Raw genomic sequence first — 18578 nt, 5'->3', positions numbered from 1 at the left:
TATTGAAGGACTGACTAGCTTTTCTGCTGAATGTCATTCCTTTCCAGACCTGTAGTGGTACTTTAGATTATTTTACCTATATAATCAGGGGAGCAATGTCTGCATTTCTGCAGGGTGCAGCAACACATGTATATAATCTGGGACTAGCAGGCAGTGCCTCCATGGGATGTACCTAAACATTCAACCTTCAAACAGAGGTCAGTACTTCCAAAGGATGTAGTTACACATACGTAACCTGGGCCACAGGTCAGTACTTGTACATAATGTAGTTACATACATAAACTGGTACCAAAGGTCAGTACTTCTGTGGGATGTACCTACACATAACCTGGGTCCAGGGGTCAGTACTTGTATAGCACAGTAACACAGACACAGCAGGTGCAATCACAGAGGATCTTTCCACTGATTAAAACATTGCACTATAACCTTGCTTTGCTTGTTCCAGTAACTGCTTAGAGTACCAGAGCTCCTACAGATTTAAGACTTGTGCATTCTAGTTAGATTATGGAGAGGAAAAAAAAAGCAGAGATGAACATTTAATTTGAGGGGCACTCAATGTAATTTTTGAAAATGAAAACTAAAAAATACTGAAAAGTCATCCAGAACCACAATGTCCAGAAATTTCAAAATATACATCAGGAATTAGTGCCCAAAACATCTGCCACAGAAATACAATACATAGTATCTAAAAAAAAAAAAGTGTAGAATCCCTCAAAGCAGGTGACATAAGGGAGTCAATTATAGTAGCATGCAATCACATCAGTTTAGGAGCATCACATGCCAAAGTTAAGTTTTGAATATTTTCAAACGTGTTTTCGGCATAAGACCTAGGGTGAGTGACCTGCTGATCCTACATGTGCCCAAGTGGATAACCGAGGTCCCTACATGTGCCCAAGTGGATAACCGAGGTCCCTAAATGTGCCCAAGTGGATAACCGAGGACCCTACAGGTGCCCAAGTGGATAACCGAGGTCCCTACAGGTGCCCAAGTGGATAACCGAGGTCCCTACAGGTGCCCAAGTGGATAACTGAGGTCCCTACAGGTGCCCAAGTGGATAACCAGGGTCCCTACAGGTGCCCAAGTGGATAACCAGGGTCCCTACAGGTGCCCAAGTGGATAACCAGGGTCCCTACAGGTACCCAAGTGGATAACCGAGGTCCCTACATGTGCCCAAGTGGATAACCGTGGTCCCTACAGGTGCCAAGTGGATAACTGAGGTCCCTACATGTGCCCAAATGGATAACTGGGGTCCCTACAGGTGCCCAAGTGGATAACCGAGGTTCCTACAGGTGCCCAAGTGGATAACAGAGGTCCCTACATGTGCCCAAGTGGATAACCAAGGTCCCTACATGTGCCCAAGTGGATAACCAAGGTCCCTACATGTACCAAGTGGATAACCAAGGTCCCTACATGTTCCTAAGTGGATAACTGAGGTCCCTAGCATAATCTGCTGCAACATGAATGGAATGGGAACAAACATCCCTTACAAATCAATAGATCATAAACCTTTAAATATTAGCTTCCATTTAATGCAAGCTTGAACAACATACCAAGCTGTGTGCTTCTTTAATAGTTTAAATATAGTTAAAATATCACACTTTTGAAGATTTGTCATCTTATACACTTCTAGTACACACACACACATATCCTACCCATTAGTACATTCGTGCTGCTCCGATGTTGAAACTGGTTGAGTCTTGAACCTTTCTGATGTCTTCCTGTTAGCTCCATGTCGAGCAAAGTGCCTACGTCTTGGAGGAGCAATGACTTCAGGTTTCACAGCCAAGTTTAGGGGATAGGATAGGTTAAGAGCACTGATTCATATGCAGGTGAAAACATGGGAAAAGATGACAAGGACAAAGACAGACACCACAGAAGTACAGAGAGGAGAAAACAGAAAGGAAAAATCTAATTAAATGGGAGAAAAAAGTGAAAGTAGATGACTGCATAAAATGAGCTGAAAACTGTATTCACATTGCTAACTGATTTAGATCCCACTTGCTGTTTCACAAAGGATTCCACTGCTGAATCATAAAGGCTCATACTGCAGACTAATAAATGACAGTACAGTTACACTGGACACTAACAGCAGATGCTTCCACACAGGCTGTTGCAGCAGACAACAGCGGCAGAGGTGCACACACATTGTGCTACACAATACAGTCAGAATTACACACTGGTCAGTGCTATGCAGTACAGTCAGAGTTGCACACTGGTCGGTGCTACACAATACAGTCAGAGTTCCACACTGGTCAGTGCCTACGCAATATAGTCAAGAGTTACAGGTTACTGGTCAGTGCTACATAGTACAGTCGGAAATGCACACTGATCAGTACTTGAGAATACAGTCAGACTTACAAACTGGTCAGTGCTATGCAATACAGTCAGAGTTGCACATTGGTCAGTGCTACACAGTACAGTCGGATATGCACAATGGTCAGTACTCCAGAATATAGTTAGAGTTACACACTGGTCAGTGCTACACAATACAGTCAGAGTTACACATTGGTCAGTGATACACAATAGTCAGAGTTGCAGACCGGTCAGTGCTATGCAATACAGAGTTACACACTGGTCAGTGCTATGCAATACAGTCAAAGTTGCACACTAGTCAGTGCTACACAATATAGTCAGAGTTACACACTGGTCAGTGCTACACAATACAGTCAGAGTTGCACATTGCTCAGTGCTACGCAATACAGAGTTGCACACTGGTCAGTGCTACACAGTACATTCAGAGCTGCACACTGGTCAGTGCTCCAGAATACAGTTACACACTGTCACTGCCATGAAATACCAATACAGAGTTACATGTGGGTGAGTGATACACAATGTCAAACTTACATACTGTATAGTGCAATGCAGTACCATCAGAGTTGCACACCAGTCAGTACTGCATAAAACCTTCAGAGTTGCACATTGGTCAGTGTATGCAATACTAGAGATACACACTGGTCAGTGCTACCCAATACCTTCAGCGTAGCAGATGGGACTGTATGTCAGGCATCCATCACACAATCATCATCATAAAGTCCTTTCACCTGCTTGTCTGCTTCCACAAAAACACAGCATCATTTCATCAAGAAACATCAAGCTGAATGCAGCACATGAAGGAATGATATAGTGTGGCTGATCAGCATCAGACAAGCCTACAAGTAAAACACGGAAGACAAATCAATTTTCCTAAAGGAAGAAAACAGCAGGATGAATGAAGGGAACTAAATACCTGCCACAAAAGGCAAATTAAAAAAAATAAATCTAAATTCTCGGTTATCCCTTTCAAACATTTTTGCTGGAGGGCTCCTGCCCCCATGCACCCCCCCCCCCCCACAACACTGCTGGCACTAGCTCAGTCAGCAGAGAGTAGTCTGGCTGACTTGGTCAGAGCATCAGACTAGATCTCAAGGTCGTGTGTTAAGTCCCACTTTGGGCGAGTCGCTTTTGGGGGTGTTGGTATAATGGTTATACATACTAATGCCAACACTGATGTGTCTCAAAATAGAGGGGGATACAACCAGATACTGCAACCTCAGTATACACTGTTTTCCTTTGCACTTTCAATTCAGCCATTCTGAGGCTCGTAATTATGGTTTTCAGAATTTCAACAAGTGTTCATCATAAAAGCATCTCTCTAGGAGAGCTATTGCTGCAGCCTAAATAGGATTTCACAGTTAATACACTCAAGATTTGTAGGATTTCAGTAAGCCATTAGTACTATCACCTAACCAACCTCCTAGCAAACCGTTACTGACAGAAACGATGCAAGTTATACCAAAGGCAAGATGTGGAAAAAGTTCCTTATCAGAAATACAAGAACAGCTAATGTTTATCCTGATACGTCAATGAAAAGATGACAACTGTTCTACAAAAAGCAGGTCCCTCTCAGGACACTACATGCAATGTGTAACGCACTGACCACTGTTCTAGAAAAAGCAGGTCCCTCTCAGGACACTACATGCAATGTGTAACACATATTAACAAATGCCATAACAATGAAGCAACTAAGTATGCCTTTCCGAGTATATAGATCAGCAAAATGGCATTACAGCGAATGCCGTTTCACTGGCACATATAGACCAAAAGCTGAAAATAGCGAAGGCTCAGTTCAGCGATTTTTTTCCCAGTGAAAAAAACACTTGGCCTGAGCTGTGACATTGCCCTTGTGCGATCTTGGAGTTGATATATTTAGTTAGGGGGGCATGTGGGGGGCACTGCCCCCCCCCACGTTGGGGGTGTGGGGGGGTTGAAGCCCCCACTTAGTTATGTTTGAAATTTTGTGTGTGTGTGTGTCTGTGTGTGTGTGTGTGTCTGTGTCTGTGTGTGTGTGTGTGTGTGTGTGTGTGTGTGTGCGTGTGTGTGTTGTGTGCGCACGTGTGTGTGTGTGTGTGTGTGTGTGCGTGTGTGTGCGTGTGTGTTTTTGGTGCTAGCAATTTCTTTCCTAGTGAAAGAAATTGCTGTTTTGTATGTTCACGGTTTAGTGCGTGCTGAAGAGGTATTCGATGGAATGTCTCTTCAAGCTTTTAATATAGATCCATCTCTCCTTAGTGCAAAGGCTGGAGCTCTATCTGAGATCCAGACAACCAGGTTTATTTAGCATCCCCAGCACTAGAGAAGCTAAGAAGGGAAGGAAAGGCCTGAAGGGGCGTAGTCTGCTCCTCTTATCCTGGAAAGGACTAAGGGTTGGGAACTCAGGTAAGCACACTTATGGTTATGACTTCCTTGGTGAAGACTAGGAAAATCACCGCCTAGTGTTGAGGATGAGACAGAAGGGCTACTTGTTAATGTCCCATGCAGAGAGGGGTGATAAAAGAGCTATAAAGAAAAAAAATTCAGACCACCTATGATGACTCCTCCCTGTTAACCTGTACCCCACTAATGGGGAACAAACATCTCCAGTAACTGGGAGGGTGCTGAAGATCACCAGTCATTTGGAGCAATCCCATGCAAACAAATCAAAGTACGTAAGTAAGTAATGAGTAACTATGCAGTGGCAACAGCTAGAAATGATTCTATAGTGGAAAACAAATGAAGCAAATTCATCTAGTAGAGCATTTCCTTCCTGTACCTACCACGGGTGTCACACCTCCCCCTCTATACCAACCATGGGCCTCACATGTCCCCCTCTACACCCACCATGGGTCTCACCCCTCCCCCCATACCCACCATGGGTCTCACACCTCCCTCCCCCATACCCACCGCAGGTCTTGCACAATTAGTGTGACAAATTATGGATATTTGACAACCACCTAGACAAGAATGGTTTTGTTACTTTCCCAAATTCTACAAATATTCAACTGTTTTTTTTTTTTTTTTTTTTTTGCTATATTAAAACACAACAAACAATAGATGTATACAATAGAAAACTACACCCCCCCCCCATCTACAGTGTTCTGAAAAGGAAATGAGGTAGATGAACCATTTCAGAGCTCTGACAGGCATTTCCTTTTGTAAAAACTTGACAGCTGCTCCTAAAACAAGTACAACTCTGAAGCTGTAAGGGCTTTTATATCCAAAGTTCCTCTCTGTGAGGTAACTGTCTCTTAAGAATATGGCCTTTCATTAAGGAGACTCAAAATCACCACATAACTGTGGCTCAGAATGAAGGTCTTGTACCATCCTGGACAAACATGAGATCTCGAGATAGGACTGGGCTCCTCAAACAGATACAAAGAAGGATTAGACACACCCACCTGAAAGTCCCACCCACCATCCTGGACAAACATGAGATCTCAGGATAGGACTGGGCTCCTCAAACAGATACAAAGAAGGATTAGACACACCCACCTGAAAGTCCCACCCACCATCCTGGACAAACATGAGATCTCAGGATAGGACTGGGCTCCTCAAACAGATACAAAGAAGGATTAGACACACCCACCTGAAAGTCCCACCCACCATCCTGGACAAACATGAGATCTCAGGATAGGACTGGGCTCCTCAAACAGATACAAAGAAGGATTAGACACACCCACCTGAAAGTCCCACCCACCATCCTGGACAAACATGAGATCTCAGGATAGGACTGGGCTCCTCAAACAGATACAAAGAAGGATTAGACACACCCACCTGAAAGTCCCACCCACCATCCTGGACAAACATGAGATCTCAGGATAGGACTGGGCTCCTCAAACAGATACAAAGAAGGATTAGACACACCCACCTGAAAGTCCCACCCACCATCCTGGACAAACATGAGATCTCAGGATAGGACTGGGCTCCTCAAACAGATACAAAGAAGGATTAGACACACCCACCTGAAAGTCCCACCCACCATCCTGGACAAACATGAGATCTCAGGATAGGACTGGGCTCCTCAAACAGATACAAAGAAGGATTAGACACACCCACCTGAAAGTCCCACCCACCATCCTGGACAAACATGAGATCTCAGGATAGGACTGGGCTCCTCAAACAGATACAAAGAAGGATTAGACACACCCACCTGAAAGTCCCACCCACCATCCTGGACAAACATGAGATCTCAGGATAGGACTGGGCTCCTCAAACAGATACAAAGAAGGATTAGACACACCCACCTGAAAGTCCCACCCACCATCCTGGACAAACATGAGATCTCAGGATAGGACTGGGCTCCTCAAACAGATACAAAGAAGGATTAGACACACCCACCTGAAAGTCCCACCCACCATCCTGGACAAACATGAGATCTCAGGATAGGACTGGGCTCCTCAAACAGATACAAAGAAGGATTAGACACACCCACCTGAAAGTCCCACCCCACCCCTAGTCTCTCAGATCCTGGGCAGCTCACATTTCTCTATTAACAGATCAAAAATGTGGCATAACCCCCAACTATTACTATGTAACAATGCCAAGTGGAACTTAGGATTACAGTTAGAAGTCACATGTGACGGAACTGGCTGTGCACTTACAAATCACATGTGATGGAACTGGCTATGCACTTACAAGTCACATGTGATGGGACTGGCTACACAGCTGCTCTTCTGTGATAAATTTAATTAAAGTTCAGAAATACTTCATCGCATGGGTTTGGGAGTGATCATTTTAAATGTAAGCCAATGTGTAACAGTGACCCACTGAGTTGGCATCTTTTTCGGAAGAGGTAAAGCCCTGCAGAATATGTAAGGTGTGTGTAGGGGGGGTCAAGTCCACCCACAACAATGGGTAAGGGTCTGCTAAAAACTTCAGGCTGTATCACTCCTGCAGGGCCAAACTTGATGAGTCAGAAACTGAACAACAAGTTGGCTTGTGATTAAAAATACATCATTCAAGAATGTTTACTGAATCCATACACTGTATCTTATTCTCAGTACATTTCTATTACACTGTATCTTATTCTCAGTACATTTCTATTACACTGTATCTTATTCTCAGTACATTTCTATTACACTGTATCTTATTCTCAGTACATTTCTATTACACTGTATCTTATTCTCAGTACATTTCTATTACACTGTGTCTTATTCTCAGTACATTTCTATTACACTGTGTCTTATTCTCAGCACATTTCTATTACACTGTGTCTTATTCTCAGTACATTTCTATTACACTGTGTCTTATTCTCAGTACATTTCTATTACACTGTATCTTATTCTCAGTACATTTCTATTACACTGTATCTTATTCTCAGTACATTTCTATTACACCGTATCTTATTCTCAGTACATTTCTATTACACTGTATCTTATTCTCAGTACATTTCTATTACACTGTATCTTATTCTCAGTACATTTCTATTACACTGTATCTTATTCTCAGTACATTTCTATTACACTGTGTCTTATTCTCAGCACATTTCTATTACACTGTGTCTTATTCTCAGTACATTTCTATTACACTGTGTCTTATTCTCAGTACATTTCTATTACACTGTATCTTATTCTCAGTACATTTCTATTACACTGTATCTTATTCTCAGTACATTTCTATTACACTGTGTCTTATTCTCAGTACATTTCTATTACACTGTATCTTATTCTCAGTACATTTCTATTACACTGTGTCTTATTCTCAGTACATTTCTATTACACTGTATCTTATTCTCAGTACATTTCTATTACACTGTGTCTTAAGCTGTATGGGATTTGTTTCTGAACTAGGATTACATTTAAATTTCACTTTATATTAATTTTAGTGTAACCTACAAAGTCATTTTATTCTCATCTCGATTTGTTTTCTAACCAGTGACATTTTACAAATTTGTGTATGAACCAGTTATCGCGGACTGCTGTGTATTTATTTGTGTGTGCATGTATGCGTGTACTTGCACATGTGTGGTCATGCATGTGTGTGCACAGTCACATGATTGTTTTACATCACATCATAAGTATACAACAGCTGTTCTCCTGTGGCCTCAGTAAGGCTGGGGTACGGAACACCTGAAGATGGCAGCTGTTGACTACCATCAGACTACATCAGAAGGGAAGGGGCTTCACTTACCCAAAAGGAGGAAGGTTAAAGCTCCGATAATCAGGCCAGCCTTCATACTTCTGCTGGAAGGAACCCTAGTAATCAATACTGCATCAGTGACTGAGCTACAGAGAACATCATCACTTACTAGCATCTAGCTCACCCACAAGGCTGGTTACTGACCACTGTCTGGCCCATGCAACACAGCGATTTCACAGCAGCATGAGGAAGCACTAACAACAGCAGATTAATGACCGGCTTCCCTTGGATGAGACGTTAAAGCAATGCCCCATCTGGTAGCTCAGGAGGATGTAAAAGATCTCACAGTATCTATCAAAAAGAGTAGGGGCACTTCCTCAACGCCCTGGCCAAATTTCCCTGTAGTATAAATACCACCTCCAGTCTCTGCATGAAAAGGGGCCACTAGCCTAGTGGGACTAACCCAGTCAACAAATGATGGATGGATGGCTAACAAATAAAATGAAATAAACCCAGCTAATACAGCATGATGACTACTGACTGATATCTGTCCGATACAACAAGTACATTACTGACCACCACTGGTACTGTGATGTTTATTTCCAAACTGCTCCCTGCTGACTTCTAAAGTCTAGTTGAGGCCAAAGCTAAGGAATAATAAAACTGTATACAACCTAAACAAAGGACAATTTGGGTCATGAACCACATCTAAGGCAAGTCAGGACTGAGATCAGGGGATACAAGTGTGCGGCAATGGTAACAAGGATGCAGCTGCCAATCCAGCGTATCATTACCGTAAGCAGATAACTTGTAATCGCCTAGCGAGCAGTCTCAAGCTACATGTCCTGAATGGACATTCATGAAAGGCTACTACCTATTATGGTGATACCAAAGGAAGGCCTGCATCAGAAGATGATATCCCATATAAAGTGCTCTACAAAACTGTTTAAAATCCCCATATATCTGCTGCACAAATGTTATCCAATGAGGCATTGTTAAAGAATGTCTGAAAAATGCCCGTGGTCCTAACTGCAAAAGCTCTGGGCTCTGAAAAACTTTTTCTTAATTATGATAGCAAAAATGAATACAGTTTGACACCCATCAACATAATAACTTTACCATTTACTGTCTTTTTGTTTTGTAGAAAGAAAAAAAAAATGCTGGGTATTTTTCCTTATGGACTTAGTCCTGACAATGGAAAATCTGAGCTGTGCATGAACACCCATATGCTATGCAATAAATATTACATTCTATAAGTAGCTTGGGGAAAATATTGGTAAATTAATGGACTGATTCATGTTTGCATACCACCCCTTTAAGAAGCCTAGAAGGATTACGAGACCAGGCCTGCAATATGGAAATTTTCCTGGATGAGGTAACAGCTACTAGAAACGGTCTTCCATGATACAATGCAACTGTCACTTCCACTGTAGCAGCAGTTCAAATAAAGGCTGTGATAAGTTTTCTAATACATACCAATGGTCCCAAAGAGAAAACATATTCATGACAGCAGGACACTGAAGAATTTTAAAAAGATATCTTCCAAACCATCAAAGAAGCCAATAACGTGGTGTCTTAGTGAAAATTAGAAATAGTGCACAAAAGAACTTTGACAGAAGATTAGAACTAAGAACAGACTCAAAGATTTGAGATAAATATATGAGAACAGAAATTACCAGACTTGTGAAGGGATCCAAGCTCAGTGCTGTAGCCCATATAGAAAAATGCATCCATTTGCAATATGAAATGTTCCTTGTGTTTAGTCTCTGGGCACAGGTAAGGAATTGGACCACCGTTTCTAGCTAAAAGTCTCTTGTTATCACCGGAAATGGAGAAGCCATGCAATCAGACCCTGCAGGAAGCCCAGATGAAGCTTGCCAGATGAATGAGGAATTCTCCTGGGTAATCTAACACCTACCCTAAAGATGAGACCACAGAAGGGGAAACCACAGCTGTAGGGGTCCAAAAGGAGTTATTACAGTGATGTTGGCTTTGTGCATCTTGGTGTTCTCCAAAAACTGGGGAATAATTCAAAAATGAAGAAAATGCAGAAAAGCCCTGGGTGGGGGGTGGGGGGGTCATTTCTGGATGAATTTGGAACAATCTCCCAAGGGAGGAATAAGAGCAAATAACTAACTTTACCTGTAGGTGGCCGAGTATGCCAGGAAATGTAGCAACACTTCTCCCCTATGACTGCGCACTTTGTGCACTACAGATATTTTGACAGTCCATTCATGGGTATTAGAAGTCAATAGGTGAGCCTATTTACTATACAAGCAGCTTCTCACAGGATATGGCTGGTAAAAGAAAAGATGGTTGGTTGAAAAAAAACCCGTTCGCAAATTCTTACAGCTCCTGGCAGAGGGATATGAATGACTTCAGCCCTGCTGATGAATCAATCCAAAGCCACGCAGTAACTTTGGACAACAATGTTACCTTGTAGGAGAAAGTTCTAGAATTCCTGCAAGGTGAGGAAAACCACCCTCATTTCCAGAAAATGTACATGGAGAGTGACCTCTGCTCAAGACCCTGTCCCTTGGGCCATCTGCTCCTGAAAGTCCTCAATTCATATTACAGCAGAGGCATCCATGGTGACTATCACAGTAGGGATGGGGGCTTGGAGGAGGTCTGTCCAGACATATGATCTTTGCATTTCTGAGACATGTTGATCAGAATCCAAAGGATCCAACAAAACAACCACTGGACTGTGAGTGAAATTAACACTGCAATGACATACCTGCCAATCAAAATAATATACAGTGAAACTTTCATGAGTTTGAGTAACCAAAGACAAGTGGCAGCTGGCAGAGACGGACTATGAAGAATCTTAAACATTACAAGTTGAAGAGAAAATTCTTTCTGAATGGAGAAATGCCTGACAAAGATAGTGGTCCAATCTGCACCTGACAAATGTGACGGACTCTGTGAGCACTAGTCAGACCTTCTGTGTGTTCACTGTAATCTTTAAGGAACTGAATAGTGACAGAAGACGCTCACTGGAGAATATGAGATGTTCCATCATTGCAACCACTAGATGCCAGTCATCCAGGTACGCGCAGATGCTGGCACTCTAGTATGATGTGCTATACCTACAGACAAGCACCTGGGAAACCACTCTGTGGTTGAGGTGAGGCCAATGGGACAGTAAAAAAACTGAAATGTATTGGTCTTGACTGAAACTGAAAGAGACTCCAAAACTACATTTCCACTTTTTATGTACATACAACTATCCTGGATGTTCAAAGAACACACCCAGTCACCTCTGGATAGGTAAAAAAGAACCTTCCCTTTTGGAACGAAGTGGTTTGGCTACTTAAGTCCAAGCTGGACCGGAGTTCCTTTCACTCTTTAGGATGCAGGTGTCATTCAGTCTGTTGTGGAATTCCCAGGATTTTACTAGACACTGGATGACAGCACTTCGAATTACTCCGAACAGCAGGATCATTCTCAGAAAAAAAGAGATGTAAAATACAAATTTGTGCTCCACACCCCTCTACATATGCAAAATCTGTTTGAATCAATCCTGCCATGAAATGCCAATAGTCACATGTCTAAACTGAATCATCCTTGTGTAACTTACTTGCTCTAAAAACATCGGCTTTCTGAAAGATAATATAATACACGGACATTCTCTTTAAGGTACCTAACATTTTCTAGTGCACCCCACTGCTTTGTTTCCTTTGTTAAATAACAAATACAATTGTTTTAGTCTATTTTGCATAACCGCAGAATGTCAACAAGTCTTGTTATACTCGTCCCTAAACTGCACCTATCCTGTCTACACTCTTAAGGGACCATTAGAAACTAAAAAACATATTTTTTAGCATAAACTGATGTTCTGTTTTATAACTGTCCCCACAACACTACAATTGTTTACTAAATTTTATTTAGCTTTAACTTCAAATTACCTGCTAAGGTGGACATACTGACATATTCCATTTTTTGGCTTAGATTCTCTTTCACATGGTTCACCCATTGTCTTCAAATGATGAGGTTGCAATGCCCACTCCCTCAAGAAAAATATTTGCATTTACTCAATTTAGCAGTGCTGAAAATTACTCTGCGCCTTAAGAATCTATGAATAGAGACTTGTAACTTTTTCCAGTGACAGTCTCTGTTATGTCATGTTTTAAACGTGCTTTAATAAGCAACTTCAGTTTCTTCTGAAACTTCAAAACACAACAGCTAGGAATCAACTGCTGGGACTATTTCAGGGTCTCATATTTTTGTCACTGGTATCACAGCTGTGAAATGGCAAGCACTCATTATATTCATGGCCCAAAATGGAGGTACAGAAGGCAGATGTAAATAAGAGTCCAGTATATAGTAAACAGTTGTAAAAAACCCAAATATTCCAGAAATTTATAACCTCGGTGTGAAGGAAAGAAAGTTTACTTAAACAACTGTTAAGAATAGTTGTTCAAATGGATCACTGCTGCAGAAATCTTAACTTTATGGGAAGTCCTGTCATGGACTGGACCAGCCAACCAACTTCCAAAGCTTTAGGGCTACTAGGCACTATACACAGCCAGAGGATGTCAGTATAAATACAGTGGGTGGGTCATCAAAATCTCAGGGCTTTTTAACCTCAGAATAGGAAGGCTAAAGCCCTGCAAGATGGAGTAAAAACCCCACACTCTGGCATAAATACAGCAAAGAGGGAGATGGAGGACTGGTGCGGCTACTCAAACAGTGACCTATTCAAGCATCTACTGCTATGGCAAGTTTACTTACAAAAAATATGTTTATCATTAGAACACTGCTGCTGCAGTAGCCTAAGCTATGCAGGATGAATAGCAGAGCCTAGAAAGAAGTGGGGGAGCATGCCAAAGGAAGAGTCCAGGAACCCCTGGAGGACAGTTCTATTATGACCTGCTCTGGACCAAGAAAACCAAGAAACAATTTTGTAGTGACTTGTAAAGGAGTGCAAAAAAGACCAAGATGCTGACTCAGAGTCCATCCTTTTCCAAAAGGTCACAGAAGCAGACAGAGGCATGATAAAGTTGGTCCTGCCCCTGCCTGGAAATATCTCGTTATGGTTAGTGTAGCAAAAAGAAATAGCATGACTGCCATTTAGAAACTGTCTGTTTGGATAGAAGTTGTCTCGTATTGTATCTTTCAAAGGAAATAAAAGAGTTGATATATGTTCCACGAATGCTTTTGTCCTGCCAGTGTGGAACCTGAGTTACCTGTGAACATCCAGGCTAAATACAATTATTTTCTCTCTCTTATTGGATCTTGAAAGAAACCCAGGAAGATTGATGGTCTGGCTTTAAAAAAAAAAAATGAAACCGCATTAGGCATAAAAGAAAGATTTAATCTCAAAACTACCCTATCTTTCTGAAATATGAGATAATAGCTTGTAACTAAGATCTTGTCCTGACAGGATTCAGAGCAGTGAGTAACACTGGTCTCCATGATGAGAACTTTCATCTACCTTGCAAGCAACTTCAAAAGGAATAATGCAAGCGTTTTCAGTACAAAATAAAGATTCCAAGGAGGGGCTGCCTACCTTTTAGGTGGAAGGATATGCATAATCCCTTTCAAAAACTGTTTCAATTAGGATTTTATTCTGTCTAGATAGTACCTTATCTGCACATCCATGGAGTGGAGGACTTGCTCTACCCTGCTCTGTGGCTTTAAGTACAACACTGGTATGTGGATACCCTGGTTTAAGTTCTGCTTCCACATTAGCCATAAAGGATAGGCTTGTCCTGAGGGTGACCCTAACCCTGTGGAAGACAGTGAAAGATTCTTTACACATGAGGGCTTGCGGCTCAGAAACTCTCACAGCTGAACATTTGTCTGCCAGGTGAGCATCTTTAGAGAAAGTAACAGCCTGTTCAATGGGAGAAGGGTTAATTTTTTAAGACCTAATTTAGAGCCCAAGGTGGAAATGGTTCCTTTGGGGTGGTCTCAACTGAATCAGCCCTTTTAGAAAAAGTTTCATGTAGGAGTGTGAGAAGATAGGTTGGGCACTGTGCAGGCAAGCTGATATGGCAGACGCATGTACCTTAATGCCGGCATAGTAAAGTTCTTGTCTAAAGAGGCCTGACAGGTACTGCAAGACTGAGCTGATGTCTGCGTGAGCAGGGTCAGTGTTACTGCTGTGACACCAGGTGAAGAATCTTTTTCATTTTCCAAGGTATGGTGGTATTGGGCATCTTTAGATGAAAAACTGCTAAACAACTCCACAGAACAAAGTAAAAATGAAAAAGCATTCTGATGAAGTTCACGGTGTTTTATTAAATGAACAAAAGCTTATACGTTTCGTGATCCAGTTCCTTCCTGGTCTTTTTTTTTTTTTTTTTGCTGCTTTTTCATTTTCATCTTCAGATGAAGGTACAAGGAAAATGCATTTGTCAGTAAATGTTCCCCTTTCTCACATCATTTACAAGGTTAGTTAGAAAAGTTTGGCCCATAGTGATGCAAGATGAATCTACCAAAGGCTTATTTTTGAAGCACACCATTTTTTGATACAAGAGGTGCATGAATTTGAAACAGTTATTGAATAGGAAGCTGGACAAGATAGATGGTCAAGTGGGATGTCATCCCTGTCATAGGTGTAAGGTATGCTCAAAAGTTAGGAATTTACATGGTTGGGGCATTAATGAGAGAATTTATAAGGCTACACTGAGGTTTTCTTGTCAATCAAGTGGAGTTGTTTATATTTTGGGTTGTGACTGTTCACCTAAGAAATGGAATACTGGACAAACTAAGACACGCGTTAAAAATCTATTTTGGAGCATATGGGGACATCAGACATAGGAGATTAGATAGTCCAGTGTCACACCATTTCTGTTCTAATCATGCAGGCTCAGATACTTCTTTATTGTGTTGGCTATGCCTTCACATAAACATGGTGAAGCTCACTATAGAAAACTGTTAGCCTTGGAAAACAGGTTCATCATTAATTACAACACTATTTCCTTCAGGTCTTAACCTGGAGGTGAACATTAATATGTGAAATTGATGTTGATAAAGTAAAGTAGATTCTACTCTGTTTTCACAGGGGTTTGTCCAATTTGAAGCAAGAACTTAAATATAAATACATGCTGACTATAAATTATGGTCAACACAACGTATAAAGAGTGCAAGGCTGGGAAACTGGGAAATGTGTTTACAAGCATTTTAATGGCTCAAAGTCACTTTAAATGAAAAGGGTTTGTGCAATGTGTTTAACTGGTTAACATCATGTGATTTAATATAAATAATGTGCTGTTGGTGTAACAATTTATCCCTTGAAGGCTTTTTAGCTGAGACACCAGGAGACACCAGTAAAGTTGCTTTGCACATTACTTTTCAGAGTCTTCGTTTTGTGTGTTCTATATACTCCTAGTACTGGGGGCATCCTTGATGTCCTTGGCTAGGATTCAGTCCTAGGTGTCAGAACCCCATCTTCTATGTGGTTAACTTGAGGGTGGCTAGGTGGGGATGGAAGACAGACCCCTTGACCTGGCTGAAGAGATCTATCTCCTGAGGTAGAGTGCTGAATCCCCCCTCGCTGAGTGTAAGGAGGAAATAGAAACAGTGTTGTATCAGGCAGAAGGGTTCATTAGGATTCATGGAGGGTCTGTCCTCCCAGATATTTGTTAGTACCCTGGGGATCAGAGATGAGGGCAGAAATGCATTCAAGAACCAGTTCGCCCAAGTGAAGGAGAATGCATCTATTTTCCAAATTCTTGTCTGCTGTGTTCTGGAGTAAAACTTCTGCAATTGCTTGTTGTGGAGAGAGATGAATACATCTATTCAGCGTATCAGCGTATCCACCACTGTATGGTCAGATCCAAGAAGACCTCCCTTTTCAACATCCATTTATTAGGGTCTAGAAGGTTCCTGCTTAGAGAATTGGATAGGGTTATTGATCTGGCCCATAATATAAGAGTTTCTGAGGATTAACCCGATCACTTCGGCCATTATACAAATTTTTCTGGCAAGCCTGCACAGCAGGGGGGGGGGGGGTAAGAAAAGGTTCTCTCTTATTTGTTTATGTACCACATAACTATGGTGTTTTCTGTCCAGATTTGCAGCATCCCAGGGCTTAAAGTTTTATTGAAAGGCTTTAATGACCAGGTATACTGCTAGCAGACCCTTGTGATTTATATGCAACTCCCTTTGGTGTGGGGACCAAATATGCCCAGTACCTTCACGGGATATAAGTGGGCTCCCCAAGCTATGTGCTCCCTGCAGTAATGGTTTTGTCTGCTTCTGACACAGTGAAGTTTGCTCCTCAGTTCCTTTGCATGGTGCTCCTCCACCACAGCAGTTCTGTTTTCAGGTATAGAAGTAGGGGCTGCAGGGTTTGCAGGAGTTGGTTGTGCTGTTTCCAGTCATTTAAGAAACTATCGAAGTCTTCCCATGTGTAACTTTGCAAATGGAATCATAAGGCTGCATAATGCCATGTACACCGGTACCCTCAGGAATTCTCTTGCAGTGATAAGCTGCTTTGGAAGCAGATGGGTCAGGCAGCCTTGTCAAGAAAGCAATCTTGTCTTGGGGAAGGAAGGCTTTCCATTGAACTGATTTTATGATGGCTCCCAGGAAAAGGATCCTTGGTAGAGAGACAGTTGGAAATTTGTGAAGGTTCAGGGTGAGACCTACCTTCTGAAAACAGTCTACAGTGATCTGTAAGGTGCCCTGGGTCTCTGAAATGGGTTTTCTATGAAGGAGACAGTCATCTAAATAGGGGTAAATATGGACTTCTAGAGTTTTGCAATACATCAGAGGAGCTAGGCATTTTACGAAAACTCTGGATGCAGTAGGTAGTCCAAATGGTAAAGCACAGAACTTGAAAGTGGGAGCCTGCTAAAACAAAGTGTCACGCACTTTCTGTGATTGCGTGTTATGGGGACATTGAGGCAAGTGACCTTTAGTTCTACAGTGACCGTGGAGGCATTTTGGAAGATCACAGGCAGAAATTTTTGCAACATAAGCATTTTGAATTTTTTTTTTTCACTAAATATTTTTTTATTATTTCAAATAAGATGTCTTAAGAAACATTACATGAAATATAGATAAATAACATCTTTACAATTCTAAAACATTACAAACTTCAAACCATTATATAGCTATTTACATTGGTGTCTATGCAAATAACATTGAAATTCTATATTATATAAAAGATGATATATCTTCATTGATCTTTTTGAGTATTTTCAGTGCTTTGATCCAAGAGTAATAGTAAGAAGTAGATCTTTTAGTTCTGTTCTTCACTGTTAATATTTCCATGTGAGCAACTGTTGATGTTAAATTCTCAAATTCCTTGAACGTAGGAGAAGCCTTATTTTTCCAGTGTATAGTTATGATTTTACTTGAAATTGCCAATAGTGACCATAGGATTTTAGTGTGTTTTTTGGTACACAGTTTGGAATAGGAGAATTGAATAAAAGTATAGACTTTGTTAATTGAAAATTATCATTATAAACAGTCTGAAAAAAATAATTAATAGACTTCCAGTACATATTGAGACTTATACATTCATAAAAAACATGCTGCCAATCTGCTTTTATTTTGATTTGGCATCTCCAACATTGATCTTCACTAGAAAACATTTTAGCTAGCCTATGTGGTGTACAGAAACTTCTGTGTAGATATCTCCAAGTGAATAATTGCCAGTATTTTGATATTGTAGAAAATTTGGAAGATTTTAGAATATTACTTTTTTCTTCTTCAATTGGAGGATGGTTGTTTATTAAAGTATAATAATCCCAGAATGATTTTTCATGATAATTTTTTGTTTTTTTAACAATTTTATAGATATTAAATAAGTAACCTGTAACTGATAAGGCTGTTTTGTGATAAGAATAAGGTATTCAATGAGTTTTGGCGCTTCATGTCTAACTGAAGGTTGCATTTGTTCTACTTTATTTATAAGAAACTGTCTTAGATTTTGTAGAAGTAACCAGTAGTCTTTATTTATATTATAATTGTAAGTTATCTGTTCATTTGTTAGTATTTTCCCTTGCTCCATAAGCTGATGCCAAAAGAGTAATGTTTCTTTCTTGAGTATATTCATTTTAGAGATTTGGGATGTGTCTAGAATAGTGGGTGTAAAAGCTATAAGGAAAATAAGAAAAATCCAAGAATTAATATTTGGTATTTTGTTTATATATGTTTTGAACACTGATAGTGTAGAGCCTATATAGTTTTATGGTAATTTATTGATATTATTCTTTTTCCCTAAAAAATAATCTTTTAACATCCATATA

General features: G+C 40.8%; 1 protein-coding gene across 1 annotated transcript in view; it reads right to left on the bottom strand.

Annotated features, from left to right (window-relative positions):
• Positions 1–18578, bottom strand: part of LOC122788066 (supervillin-like) — a 1698127-nt gene that overhangs the window by 1088947 nt on the left and 590602 nt on the right. Inside the window, exon 3 of the mRNA XM_044054988.1 lies at positions 1653–1814. Coding sequence (XP_043910923.1) covers positions 1653–1814 — 162 coding nt within the window. The remainder of the gene's footprint in view (positions 1–1652; positions 1815–18578) is intronic.

The sequence above is a fragment of the Protopterus annectens genome, chromosome 13.part0, assembly GCF_019279795.1.
Source record: "Protopterus annectens isolate FY-2018-M chromosome 13.part0, PAN1.0, whole genome shotgun sequence".
NCBI lineage: Eukaryota > Metazoa > Chordata > Ceratodontiformes > Protopteridae > Protopterus > Protopterus annectens.
This window is presented reverse-complemented; position numbering and strand designations above follow the sequence as displayed.